Genomic DNA, 12,573 nt, shown 5'->3' on the forward strand with positions numbered 1-12,573 from the left:
GGAGTGTCAGTCCCTGTCCTTACCTGTGTGCACACCTGGAGCTCTGTGAGCACGAGCAGCAGGACACACCTGTGCACCAGGAGTGCCCCGTGCTGGGATCTGTGCATGTGTCCTTGGGGATCCCACACTGGGAAACCCACAGTGGAAGGGAAGCTGATGGCTGAAGACCTTCCCTCACTTTAGGACACCTGAGGTGGTTGTTATGAAGAAAACTGTGACTAAATCCCCGCATGCTGGGTCTGTGCTGACACGTGAGGCTGGCTGGGCACTGTGCAAGGAGCCTTGGATGGCTTGAGCCTGCATGCCATCCTGTTCCAAGGCCTGAGATTCAGCCAAGGCCCTGAGGATCTCTGGCATGTGCACCCTTGCAGTAGAGCTTAGTTCCAGCATCTCAGTGGCCGTTGTTGCCTCAGCAAGATGGGGAATAAGCCCAGCTTCCAGCTAGTGATCCCCAAGAGGAGCACGGGTGCCATCTTCAATCTATTCTGTCCTCAGCAGGGAGTATTAACCCAAGCAGGAACCCCTGAGGTTGGGTGAGTGTAGAGCTCTGTGTGAGCTGGTGTCTGCTCCAAGCACTGGTGCTGCCCATGAGGGATCTGGGAGAGGGGGGTGGGAAAGCATCCATGGGTGGGGGAGAGGAGAAACACTTGGGAGAAAGGGAGGGATAAGGAAAACAATGTGTGAGAAGACAGGAGAAACGAGCAGGGACTAGAGAACCTCAGCCTGAGCCGTTCTGAGCTCCTGCACAGCAGTGGGGCTCTCGTGCCGGCCGAAGGACTCCTGGGGCTGGACTCACGTCCCTTTATTTTCCTGAGTATTTCCTTCCTTCCCTTTTTTCCCTGTCTTACCCTCTCCATGTGAAAAGCTGCTGTGTAGGGCAGATTGCTTCTGCTTCCAACTCCCATCTCCTCACACAGGGAATCTCTGGTACCTTCTGTCTTTTGTAATTTTGTTTGGATCTTGTTCCCTGCTCTGTTCTAAGGGTGAGCACCTGTGGCTCTCCTGGGAGGTGAAAGGAGAAGCTGGAGCTTTACTGTGATCAGGTCTAGAGAAGTTTGGTTTCAAGGCCAGGTTGGACGGGGCTTGGAGCCACCTGGGCCAGTGGAAGGTGGCCCTGCCCGTGGCAGAGTGGCACTGGATGGGCTTTAAGGCCCCTTCAACCCAAAACATCTGGGATTCCTTGATAAGAAGAGATTGAAAAGGTCTAAAGTGTGCAGTGAGGACGCAAAGCTCGAGAGCAGGTGAAGTTAGAACACATGAGGTGCAGTTGAAGTGTTGAGCAGCGTGCAGTCCCCAGCAGGCTCCTGGGGACTCCCTGGCTGAGGGAGAGGGCAGATGGGGATTAACTCAGCTCTGTGCTTGGAGGGGAGCCCTCCCAGCATTTCTGGGGGTTTGTTCTGGGGAGCAGAGCCCGCCCTGTGCCGTTCCCTGCCCGTGAGGCTCAGCAGGGAGATGTGACGTGCTGGGAAGGAGGTGCTGAGGAAGGAGCTGCTGTCCCTCCCTGCCCCAGGAGCTGGGGATGTGCAGCTGAAGCTTGTGCTAATGGTTCCAGATGTTCGGCTGAACACTTTGCCTTTGATGGAGCAGTTTAGGAGGATAATAGGGTGGATAACTAGGTTCATCATATTCCAGCAGCACTTTCCTGAGCTGCCAGGATTGGTGCTGTGCCTCCGGCTCCTGCAGCCCGAACCAGACCAATTAGGCACCATTTCAGCATCTGTGGTTTTTGTTAAAATCCTGTTCTTCCTGATTCTCAGCACTTCCCAAGGCTCCTGGGACGCCAGTGGTGACAGAGACAACAGCAACGAGTATCACCATCACCTGGGACTCTGGAAATCCAGACCCCGTGTCCTACTATGTCATTGAGTACAAGTCCAAGAGCCAGGACGGGCCCTACCAGATCAAGGAGGACATCACCACCACGCGCTACAGCATCGGGGGGCTCAGCCCCAACTCCGAGTACGAGATCTGGGTCTCTGCAGTCAACAGCATCGGGCAGGGCCCCCCCAGTGAGTCAGTGGTCACCCGCACTGGGGAACAAGCTCCTGCCAGCGCCCCCCGCAACGTGCAGGGCCGCATGCTGAGCAGCACCACCATGATCATCCAGTGGGAGGAACCCGTGGAGCCCAACGGGCAGATCCGCGGCTACCGCGTCTACTACACCATGGAGCCCGACCAGCCCGTCAGCAACTGGCAGAAGCACAACGTGGATGACAGCCTGCTGACCACCGTGGGCAGCCTCCTGGAGGACGAGACCTACACCGTGCGGGTGCTGGCCTTCACCTCCGTGGGGGACGGGCCCCTGTCCGACCCCATCCAGGTTAAAACACAGCAGGGAGGTGAGCACCTGTCACCTGCTGGTGATCTGAGCTGGGCTGTGGGAAGGAGAGCTGCTGGGTAGATCTGGAGATTTAGATTCGATGTTGGGAAGGAATTATTTGCTCAGAGGGTGGGCAGGCCCTGGCACAGGGTGCCCAGAGCAGCTGTGGCTGCCCCTGGATCCCTGGGAGTATCCAAGGCCAGGCTGGACAAGGCTTGGAGCAGCCTGGGATCATGGGGTTGTCCCTGCCCATGGAACTGGATGAGCTTTATGGTCTCTTCCAACCCAAACCATTCCATGATTCTAAATGTCTTTAACAAATGTAAAACTGCCCAGGCAGTGGTGACACTTTAACTCTCCCTAAAGTACCCAGGAGCTGCTTTGTCAGAGATGAGTGGGGAATGTGTTATGTGTTGAGCTGCAAACACAAGGTGCTTTACCATGGGCTGTCACCCAGCACATTTTTGCTGTGGTGTATGGAAGGAAACCCTGTGTCCTCAATGTGCTACTCATGGGCTTCCTATTTCCAGAATCTTGTAGTTGATGGGAAGGGTTGTATTCTGCCCTGCTGAGAAAGAGGAGATGATCCACTGGGATCCTTCCATCTCCAGCAGCTCTGGCCATGCTGGAATCCTGCAGTGGGATGTAACTCCACAGCTTTAGAGGCAGGACCTGCCCACGCTGCAGTGTGGCATTTTGCTGCTGACGTGCTCTTCCCACACAGACTTTGAAGAAAACAGGCCGAGAGCCTCCTGATTAGCCAAGTTAACGTGGTTTCTCCTGTTTCTCATCTTGCCTCCTCCGCTCCCTGTCCGCGCCAGTTCCAGGGCAGCCAATGAACTTCCGAGCAGAGGCCAAGACCGAGACGAGCATTGTGCTGTCGTGGAGCCCCCCACGGCAGGAGATCATAGTGAAGTACGAGCTGCTCTACAGGGAAGGGGAGCACAACAAGGAGGTGAGCGCGCGGCGGAGCAGGCCCCGCGTGTGGGAGCAGGCCCCGCGTGTGGGAGCGAGGGCGGCGGGGCCGGTGCGGCGGGGCAGGCCTCACCCCTGCTGCCTTTGCTCGGGTTTATTCCTGCTCTTCCCCCCTCGCCCACCGCAGGTGCTGAAGAACTTCGAGCCCACGACGTCGTTCACGGTGGAAGGCCTGAAGCCCAACACTGAGTATGTCTTCAGGCTGGCCGCCCGCTCGGCCCTGGGGCTGGGGGCCTTCACCCCGGAGGTCCGAGAGCGCACCTTGCAGTCTAGTAGGTGTCTCTCCTTTGCCAGCCTTCTCTGAGGGGACCACGGTCAGGGAGCCACACGTGGTGGGCACGGGGTGCGAGCTGGGGGCTGGCCCTTCACCCCTGGCACCTGCTCCCCTCTCCCTTCACCTTCCAGCTAGCTGAGATGTGAGCCAGGAGCAGAGCTGGGCTTTGGGGGGCCGGCAGTGTGAGCTGGGCTTTGGGGGGCTGGCAGTGTGAGCTGGGCTTTGGGAGGCTATCAGTGAGCTGGGCTTTGGCGGACCAGCAGTGTGAGCTGGGCTTTGGGGGACCAGCAGTGTGAGCTGGGCTTTAGGAGGCCAGCAGTGTGAGCTGGGCTTTGGGAGGCTAGCAATGAGCTGGGCTTTGGGGGACCAGCAGTGTGAGCTGGGCTTTAGGAGGCCAGCAGTGTGAGCTGGGCTTTGGGAGGCCAGCAGTGTGAGCTGGGCTTTGGGAGGCCAGCAGTGTGAACCAGGAGCAGAACTGGGCTTTGGGGGACCAGCAGTGTGAACCAGGAGCAGAGCTGGGCTTTGGGGGACCAGCAGTGTGAACCAGGAGCAGAGCTGGGCTTTGGGAGGCTAGCAGTGTGAGCTGGGCTTTAGGAGGCCGGCAGTGTGAGCTGGGCTTTGGAGGACCAGCAGTGTGAGCTGGGCTTTGGGGGACCAGCAGTGTGAGCTGGGCTTTGGGGGACCAGCAGTGAGCTGGGTTTTAGGAGGCCAGCAGTGTGAGCTGGGCTTTGGGGGGCCGACAGTGTGAGCTGGGTTTTAGGAGGCTAGCAGTGAGCTGGGCTTTGGGGGACCAGCAGTGTGAGCTGGGTTTTAGGAGGCTAGCAGTGAGCTGGGCTTTGGGGGGCCAACAGTGTGAGCTGGGTTTTAAGAGGCTAGCAGTGAGCTGGGTTTTAGGAGGCTAGCAATGAGCTGGGCTTTGGGGGACCAGCAGTGTGAGCTGGGCTTTGGGGGGCCAACAGTGTGAGCTGGGCTTTGGGGGACCAGCAGTGTGAGCTGGGCTTTGGGGGGCCAACAGTGTGAGCTGGGCTTTGGGGGACCAGCAGTGTGAGCTGGGCTTTGAGGGGCTAGCAGTGAGCTGGGCTTTGGGGGGCCAGCAGTGTGAGCTGGGCTTTGGGGGGCCAACAGTGTGAGCTGGGCTTTGGGGGACCAGCAGTGTGAGCTGGGCTTTGAGGGGCTAGCAGTGAGCTGGGCTTTGGGGGGCCAGCAGTGTGAGCTGGGTTTTAGGAGGCCGGCAGTGTGAGCTGGGCTTTAGGAGGCTAGCAGTGAGCTGGGCTTTGGGGGGCCAGCAGTGTGAGCTGGGTTTTAGGAGGCCGGCAGTGTGAGCTGGGCTTTAGGAGGCTAGCAGTGAGCTGGGCTTTGGGGGACCAGCAGTGTGAGCTGGGCTTTGGGGGGCCAGCAGTGTGAGCTGGGTTTTAGGAGGCTAGCAGTGAGCTGGGTTTTGGGGGACCAGCAGTGTGAGCTGGGTTTTAGGGGGTCGGCAGTGTGAGCTGGGCTTTGGGGGACCAGCAGTGTGAGCTGGGCTTTAGGGGGCCGGCAGCACCGTCCACTCGGGCTGGGAGCCGCGAGGGCTCGCGGTGGCCACGCTGGCCGTGTGCTGAGCATGCTCAGGGGATGGCAGCCACAGCCCGTCCCCACAGCCCCAGGACGGGGACACGGTGGGGAAAGGGAGGGAGAGGAGAAGGGAAGGTGATTGTTGACAGGCCCGACCTTACCCAGCCTTTGGGGAAGCTGTCCCCATGCTCTTTGCCATGAGCACTCCACAGCCAAGGCAGGAGCGCCTGGAGCTCTGGGAATGGCCCCGTTTGGGCTCCCAGGGTGGAGAGAGGAGCCCTGTGGAGGCTGGGAGGGGGATATTGATGACACCAGGATGGAGTGTGTGCAACCAAAACGTGCTGGTTTTAGTTTAATGGATTGTCTCCCTTCGCTGTTGCCCTGGGGACAATAACCCTGGATGGCAATATTTCAACCTGGGCTTTTCACAGATCTTTGCTTTTAAATGAGGTGTTTTTTCACTGCATGAGTGGCTGTGGCAGCTGTTCTTTGTGTTTTCTGTCTCCTCTCATCTCTACTAAATCACTCCGCTGCAGTTTGGAGTAGCCAGGAGCAGAACTAACTCAGAAGTGGCTCTGGTCACCAGTGTGAGGAGGGAGAGCCCTGCTCCCATCCCTCAGAGTCCCTAACAAGGGGGAGCAGCAGGCTCTCAGCTGGGCTTTTTAATTGTCACATCCTGCTGTCTCTCCCTTTCCCTGTCTCCTTCTCTTTCTGTCCCCTGAGGAGTGGGAAGAAAGAGGAGTTTGTTTCTGCACAGACAGAATGCCTCACTGGGGCTTTCTCAGGCCTCCACTCCATTCAAAGATTTTTTGGTTTTTCTTTCCTTCAAATGTTTTCCCCCTTTTTTTCCTTCTTTTCTTTTTCTCCATACTGTCTCTACGTTTCATAGGAAAATCCTTTCCTGACTCTGCTGCACATCTGCTGGCTCTGATCCCAGTGTGGTACTGTCAGAGGGAGCATCTCTGTGGGGTGGGGGAAATGAACTGAAAGGACCTGAAAAATAAGTGTTAAACTTACACTCTGCTTCTGTTTTCCAAGGGGTTTCTCTCCTTGAGACCTGTGGGGATGGGAGGCAAAGATGGGTCTGTGGATTTGTGCTTTCTGGTTCAATAAAACACACTGGAAGAGGGGTGTGGGAGCTGGTGGCAGTAGGGCTTAGTGAAAAATTGTCCCTTAAGGGTAAGGAAAAGGGGATCTGGGAGAAGGGAAGGCTTTGGGGCTTTTTCTAACTTGGCATCTGCCCAGAACACGGACGGGTTTCTCTCTCTGTAGCTCAGCTTTCATAGGGAGAGTTCTCATTAATTTAACGCTCTTAAGAACATCAGCTGGGAGCTGTCAGTGTCCTGTAACACGGTGAAACATTTTTTCCTGGCTGGCTGTTGGAGGAACGAGTCAATTCTCCCTGGTCCGGGTGACATCCTGCGGCTCACAGACCTTCTGGCTCGGGACAGGCTTTTGTGTCTTCCCTCCTCAGCTCCTTTTCCGTTCAGCTCCTCCTTGGCCCGCTCCATGCCTCTTCTTTCTTCTCTCTTCTGCTCTCTGCTTGCCTGCCTGCATGCCCTGCACCCGATGAGCCAGCTCCCTGCTGCCCCTGTCCCTCGCTGGCGATGTCACACCACGATGGCATCTTGTCTCTGGAATGACAAAGCCTCTCCCCGGCCCTCCTGCGCTCCTGCTGTCCCCCCAGCACCCACCCGCATGCGGCAGCCCCTCCCTGCACCTCCCTGCCAGGGTGGCTCCTCCTGAGCATCATAACCAAAGTAAAATCCATTAAACTAAAGGTAAAGTATCTTTTTCTTCTTGAAGTAGCTGGGTTTTAACTCTTCAAGTACCAAAGACATAGCTTGTAAAACTGGCGGGCTCTCATGGCTGGGAGAAGCTGGTCTGCCCTTCCTGGTTGGCCGTGACCTTCCCGGGCTCCCTGGCAACTCTCCCGCTGGGAAATTCCAGAGGGCAAAGTGTGGTCAGCAGGCAGGGGTGGCAGGGTGGGTGCTGGAGGCTGCATGTGCAGGTGTAGAGGAACGATGAGGATTTCTCACCCTCTGTTCCTGCCCAAGGAAGGATTTCCCCCCCATAGCTCCACTCTCCCTCCTGTCCCCCTCCTCACAGAACGTGAAGTGAATGAAATACCCAAAGTCTATGGTACCTAAAGGGTTAAAAAACATGATATTGTGCAAGGTCAGTAAGGGTCATTCTTGTGGCTTGGACAGTCAACTTTAAAGCATGTAAAATGTGCAGCTCAGGTGAGTACTGGCTGGTCTCAAGCAGATTCACAAATACAGTCCACCCTGTGGCTGCAGACAGTCCCGGATGTCCCGGAGCCCTGGGAGGGTGGGGAGGGTCCCAAAACGCTGCTGGAAACAGCCAGCAGGCCAAGGCAATGCTCTCCTGGCCGGGGGCTCCCTGCCCAGGGAAGGGCTGCTGGCAGAGCTGAGCTGGCACAGCTGGGGTTGGTGGCACTGGGCTCCTGCCGCAGCTCCCGGCTCCGGGCGCTGTCCCCAGCGTGCCCAGGGTCACACAGGGTGGGCTGGATTGTGAAGGAATCAGTGCCATGAGCTCCCAGAGGCGAGTCCAGCCAGCAGCCCTGGCACAGGTTGGGCTGGATTGTGAAGGAATCAGTGCCATGAGCTCCCAGAGGCGAGTCCAGCCAGCAGCCCTGGCTGTTCTCCTCCGCTGCTGCAGTCCAGGGGTGACGGGGAGGGGGCCGGGCAGCACCTGGGCCTTCTCCCCCATCACCCACACCCCCCCACCCCACCTTTTTGACCAGAGAAAGTGCAAAACCCTGCCAAAAGGAGGCCTGACCCCAGGGCCTGTCAGTAGGTGCCTGTGCTGGAGCGTAGAGGGTGAGTGAGCGAGCGTGGCAGCGCAGACAGTGCCCCCAGTGCCAGCTGGAGCTGAGCTCGGCCCCTGGGGCTTTCAGAATGAGGTGCAGGATGAAGGGTAGGTCAGGTCAGACCCTCTCTGCAGTGGGTTTCTCAGCTCTGGTGGCTTTGGCTGGAACTAAGCAGGAAAGGTGGGTTTTAATATGCCCAGCCTCTGATGAGGATGAAAAAAGAAGGGAATGGCACCATGGCAGCAATGGGAGAGGGCTGAGCCTGCCCCTCCATACCCTGAAACCATCCCTGAGCTGGTTCTGGGACATGAGCAGTGCACCTCTGTCCTGGAGAGGTGCTGCAGCAATCACAGCAGATGGAGAGCCAGAGGGGAGGAGATGTGTCACTGGGAATGTGCTGGCCTGCTCTTCGTGCTGACAGTTTAGCAAAAGAGAACAGATTGGGGTCCAAAATTGCCATTTCTGCAGTAGCTGGGGTTCTGCTGCTGGGGGTGGGCTGGGGGGGCTAATGAGCAGAGTGGCATTTTAAAAGCCAGTCATGTGCAGAAACCCACCAGGAGCTTGGTCTGGCCTCGTAGCTCAGTTCCTCTGGTTCTCTTGTAAGAAAGTCTTATAAGTTAGCAGTTGAAACGTGGAAGGTAGGTAAAACAGACTGGGAATGTTCTGGAAGGAGTCACTTTTTATATCAGTATTATTTTATTATTATGATTTCCTTTCTGGTGTTTTTTTTTGTTTGTTTGTTTGTTTCAAATTATTGGCCTGATTTATGTTTTATTTTCCAGTTTGTTCCTTTTGGTTTGGTTCATTTGACATCTTCTGTGTTGTTTTGCGTGGCCAGCCATGGCCAGGGCTTGTCAGCCTCCTCACTGGGAGTGCTGGGGAGCAGGGGGTCATTCTGCCAGCTTAAAGACAGCAATAGTGCACAAAAATAGAAGGAAAACACCCAAGATGTCCTACTGGGCAGGGTGCTCAGACAGCAGTGGAAGGATTATCTCTGCCCTTTTTGAAAAGCCACTTGCCTCTGTCTCCTGGAGGCTCCTGGAAAGTGTGAGGCTCTCACTGCAGTGCCAGCTGGGCTAAGTGTGAGTGGATTTAGCAGAGTCCTCCAGGCAAACTGGGCCTAAACATCTGGGCTTGACTCAAGGATAGGAATAAGAGGTTTGAAAACAATCATTCCTCACTAAAAGAGCTTTTTGTTGATTAAAAAGCATCAGAGGAATGAGAAGCAGTGACCAGCCCTGATCTAGTGCTCCTTGCAGGTGATGCTTGGGGGGCTTGTGAGTTCAGCCCAGCCTGCAGAGAGTTGAAAGCTCTCCATGGCAGTTGGGTGATATTGGATTTATTGATTTGCCCTGAGAATGTATCACACTCTGCTTCCCTGGGCTGATCAGTGGTCATTAGTGACTGGCAGCAGAGTGATCTCATCCCTGGCAGTGCTCAGGGCCAGGAAGGAGCTCCCTGGATGGGGGAAGCTGTTCCTGCCCAGGGCAGGGCATGGAACGAGAAGAGCTTTAAGGGACAGCTCTGGGTTCCACCTTCCCCACCCTGAGAAGGTGCCTGGGCAGGGCCACAGCTCCCGAGGTTTTCTCAAGGATGTTCAGAAACACCCTGGGGTAGTTCAGGCAGAATGCAGTGGGAATTGGACCTGCTGCTGCTTTGGAAAATCCCCTGGATCCCTGAAAACCTCACCAAAGCCACTGCCTCCCTCCTCCTGCAAGTGTTTTCTCTGAACCCTCCTCTTTAAACACCATGGCTTGGCAGTGTCCTGGGCATTCCCACTGTGGGATTTGGCCTCCTCCAGTCTGGGGACAGCTAATCACTTCCATCTGGAGGTACAGACTCTTACATTTAAGCGTCCTGGCAAAAGATTTGCTTTTCTTGCTTAATTTTCACAGAAACTTCAAAGAAATTCAAGATCCCAGAGACTGAGGTTGGACAGAAGTGCTTTCCCAGCCAGAGCAGCATTTGCCAGGCTGCTGTAAAACAGGGAGCCAAGGGAAAGGGCTTTTATAGGGTGCAGCTGGGTGTGTAGCTGGTGCCAGCTTAGTGGAAGCAGCAGGACCTCTCTTGGCTGGCCCGCTTGCTGGTTTAGTCCTTTGCTTTACACCATTTCAGTTTTGATGCCCCATTTAATTTCTGTTGGCTTTTTTTTTTTTTAAATACCTCTTCATTTCGGAAAAAAAAAAAAAAAAAGACAACAACAAAAAGCTCTCTTCTCTTTTAATTTTATCTTCCTAAACCAAACTTTCGTACGTTTTATTTTAGATTTTTTTGTTATCATTTTTCCTTTTTTTTTTTCTTTTATCTTTCCCATCTTTTGTTTTTTTTTTCCCCCTCCCCTCTCCCTTCTTTCCCTTTTCCCGCTCCTGAATTTTCCCCCCTCGTAGAACCGTCAGCCCCCCCTCAAGATGTAAAATGTGTCAGCACCCGCTCCACCGCCATTCTGGTAAGTTGGCGGCCGCCTCCGGCCGAGAGCCAGAACGGCGTCCTGGCCGGCTACAGCGTCCACTATCGAGCGCTGGACTCGGAGGACACGGAGCTAAAGGAGGTGAATGATATCCCCCCAACCACCAGTCAGATCCTGCTGGAGTCCCTGGACAAGTGGACCGAGTACCGCGTCACCGTGGTGGCTCACACGGAGGTGGGGCCGGGCCCGGAGAGCTCGCCGGTCATCGTGCGCACGGACGAGGATGGTGAGTGAGCTCCGGGGGGTCCTGCTGGGCTCCTGTCCCTGGGGGTTGTTCCTGAGCTGGGGGGACACAGCCAGGCCCTTCCCGAGGCTCTCAGTTGTGCCAGACAGGGATCCAGGTCTGCATTGTGCAGCATCCTCTGGTGCCATCACCCCAAGCCCTCTCAGCCCCCTGCTTTAGGGCATTTCCTGGGTTGATGGTTCTGCTGGGGGTTCCTGTCCCTTGGGGAGTTGTTCCCATGCTGGGGGACACAGCCAGGCCCTTCCCGTGGCTTTCAGTGGTGCCAGAGAGGGATCCAGGTCTGCATTGTGCAGCATCCTCTGGCGCCATCACCCTGAGCCTTCCAAGCACTGTGGTCTGTAGGGTTCTCCTGCCTGCTTTAGGGCATTTCCTGGGTTGATGGTTCTGCTGGGTTCCTGTCCCTTGGGGAGTTGTTCCCATGCTGGGGGACACAACCAGGCCCTTCCCGTGGGTCTCAGTGGTGCCAGAGAGGGATCCAGGTCTGCATTGTGCAGCATCCTCTGGTGCCATCACCCCCAGCCCTCTGAGCCCCCTGCTTTAGGGCATTTCCTGGGTGGATGGTTCTGCTGGGGGTTCCTGTCCGTGGGGGTTGTTCCTGAGCTCAGGGGACACAGCCAGGCCCTTCCCAAGGCTCTCAGTGGTGACAGACAGGGATCTGAGGTCTGCATTGTGCAGCATCCTCTGGTGCCATCACCCCGAGCCCTCTGAGCCCCCTGCTTTAGGGCATTTCCTGGGTTTATGGCAGCTTTCTTCATAGCTCTGAGTCTTGACTGCACCACTCCCCATGAAACGATGCTCTCACTGAGCCAGGAGCAGCCAAGGCACCAAAACTTTGCTCTGAGGAGTCCTTTGCTGCCAGAACTTGGTTTCCTGGAATCGTTCTATATCCTGAGTTGGAAGGGACCCACAAGGATCAGCCAAGTCCAGCTCCTGGTCCTGCATGGGACAGCCCCAGGAATCCCGCCCTGTGCCTGAGAGCACATGTTTTACAATATTAAAGAGTTCTTCCCACGCATTCCTTGTTACTACCTCCTCCTTAAGTCTGAGTTTTTGTCAGTTGTAGAAAGGAGGAATCTGTTAAACTTTCAAAAATCTTGAGTGACAACAGTTCAGTGGCCCCTCTCAGAGACTTGAATTTTCCTGGTATTTCTACAGTAAAATAAAACCAGAGGAAAACATTAATGGGTGCATGAAAGGAGAAGAGCACCCTCACTGTGAGGGCAGGACCTCAAATAATATAGGTCAAGTAAATAACATATGGAAATCCCGATTTTTTCAGGTATTTAATAAAAGGAATCTTTAAAAAGCAGCAGGTTTGTCCCCAGTGTTGGTTGTTTCCCTGAGCTTCTGCCCACATCCAAATATAACAGTGTACCCTGCTCAGAAAGTGTGATTTCTGGTAGAAGAAGCTGTCATGCCCTGTAGTAGTAGCAGCAGTAGTACTAGTAGTAGTAGCAGCAGCAGTAGGAGTAATATTTCCAAAGATTCAGCCCAAATTCCATCCAAGACATCGCTTGTTTCCTGTCCTGAGATTCCACGGTGGTTGTAGCCACCAGGCCCCTGTCCTGAGAGATGAGGGAGCTCCAAGGAGAAGCCCTCTCTTGATCCTCTCCACCCTGACCTCCCACAGGCAGGACCAGAGCTCTTCTGGCTCACTGGACATTGGCTTTGCCCTCGGAAGGAGACCTGGAGCTGTAATGGTTCCTTCCATCTGAGCAAACTGGGCACAGAGGAGCCTGTGGAAGGCTGGGTACCCCATCCCTGTGTCCAGGCCATAATGGGATGATGAGAGGAGACTGTTCCATCCCTGTGTCCATCCCTGTGTCCGGCCATGACAGGATCAGATGGGGCTGTTCCATCTCTGTGTCCAGGCCATGACAGATCAGATGGGGCTGTTCCATCCCTGTGT

General features: G+C 55.5%; 1 protein-coding gene across 1 annotated transcript in view; it reads left to right on the forward strand.

Annotated features, from left to right (window-relative positions):
• PTPRS (protein tyrosine phosphatase receptor type S) overlaps window positions 1-12,573 on the forward strand; it is a 158,817-nt gene that overhangs the window by 113,318 nt on the left and 32,926 nt on the right. Inside the window, exons 11-14 of the mRNA XM_033082031.1 lie at window positions 1,758-2,339; window positions 3,142-3,275; window positions 3,423-3,567; window positions 10,341-10,646. Coding sequence (XP_032937922.1) covers window positions 1,758-2,339; window positions 3,142-3,275; window positions 3,423-3,567; window positions 10,341-10,646 — 1,167 coding nt within the window. The remainder of the gene's footprint in view (window positions 1-1,757; window positions 2,340-3,141; window positions 3,276-3,422; window positions 3,568-10,340; window positions 10,647-12,573) is intronic.

This window comes from Catharus ustulatus, chromosome 29 (genome assembly GCF_009819885.2).
Source record: "Catharus ustulatus isolate bCatUst1 chromosome 29, bCatUst1.pri.v2, whole genome shotgun sequence".
In the NCBI taxonomy this organism is placed as follows: domain Eukaryota; kingdom Metazoa; phylum Chordata; class Aves; order Passeriformes; family Turdidae; genus Catharus; species Catharus ustulatus.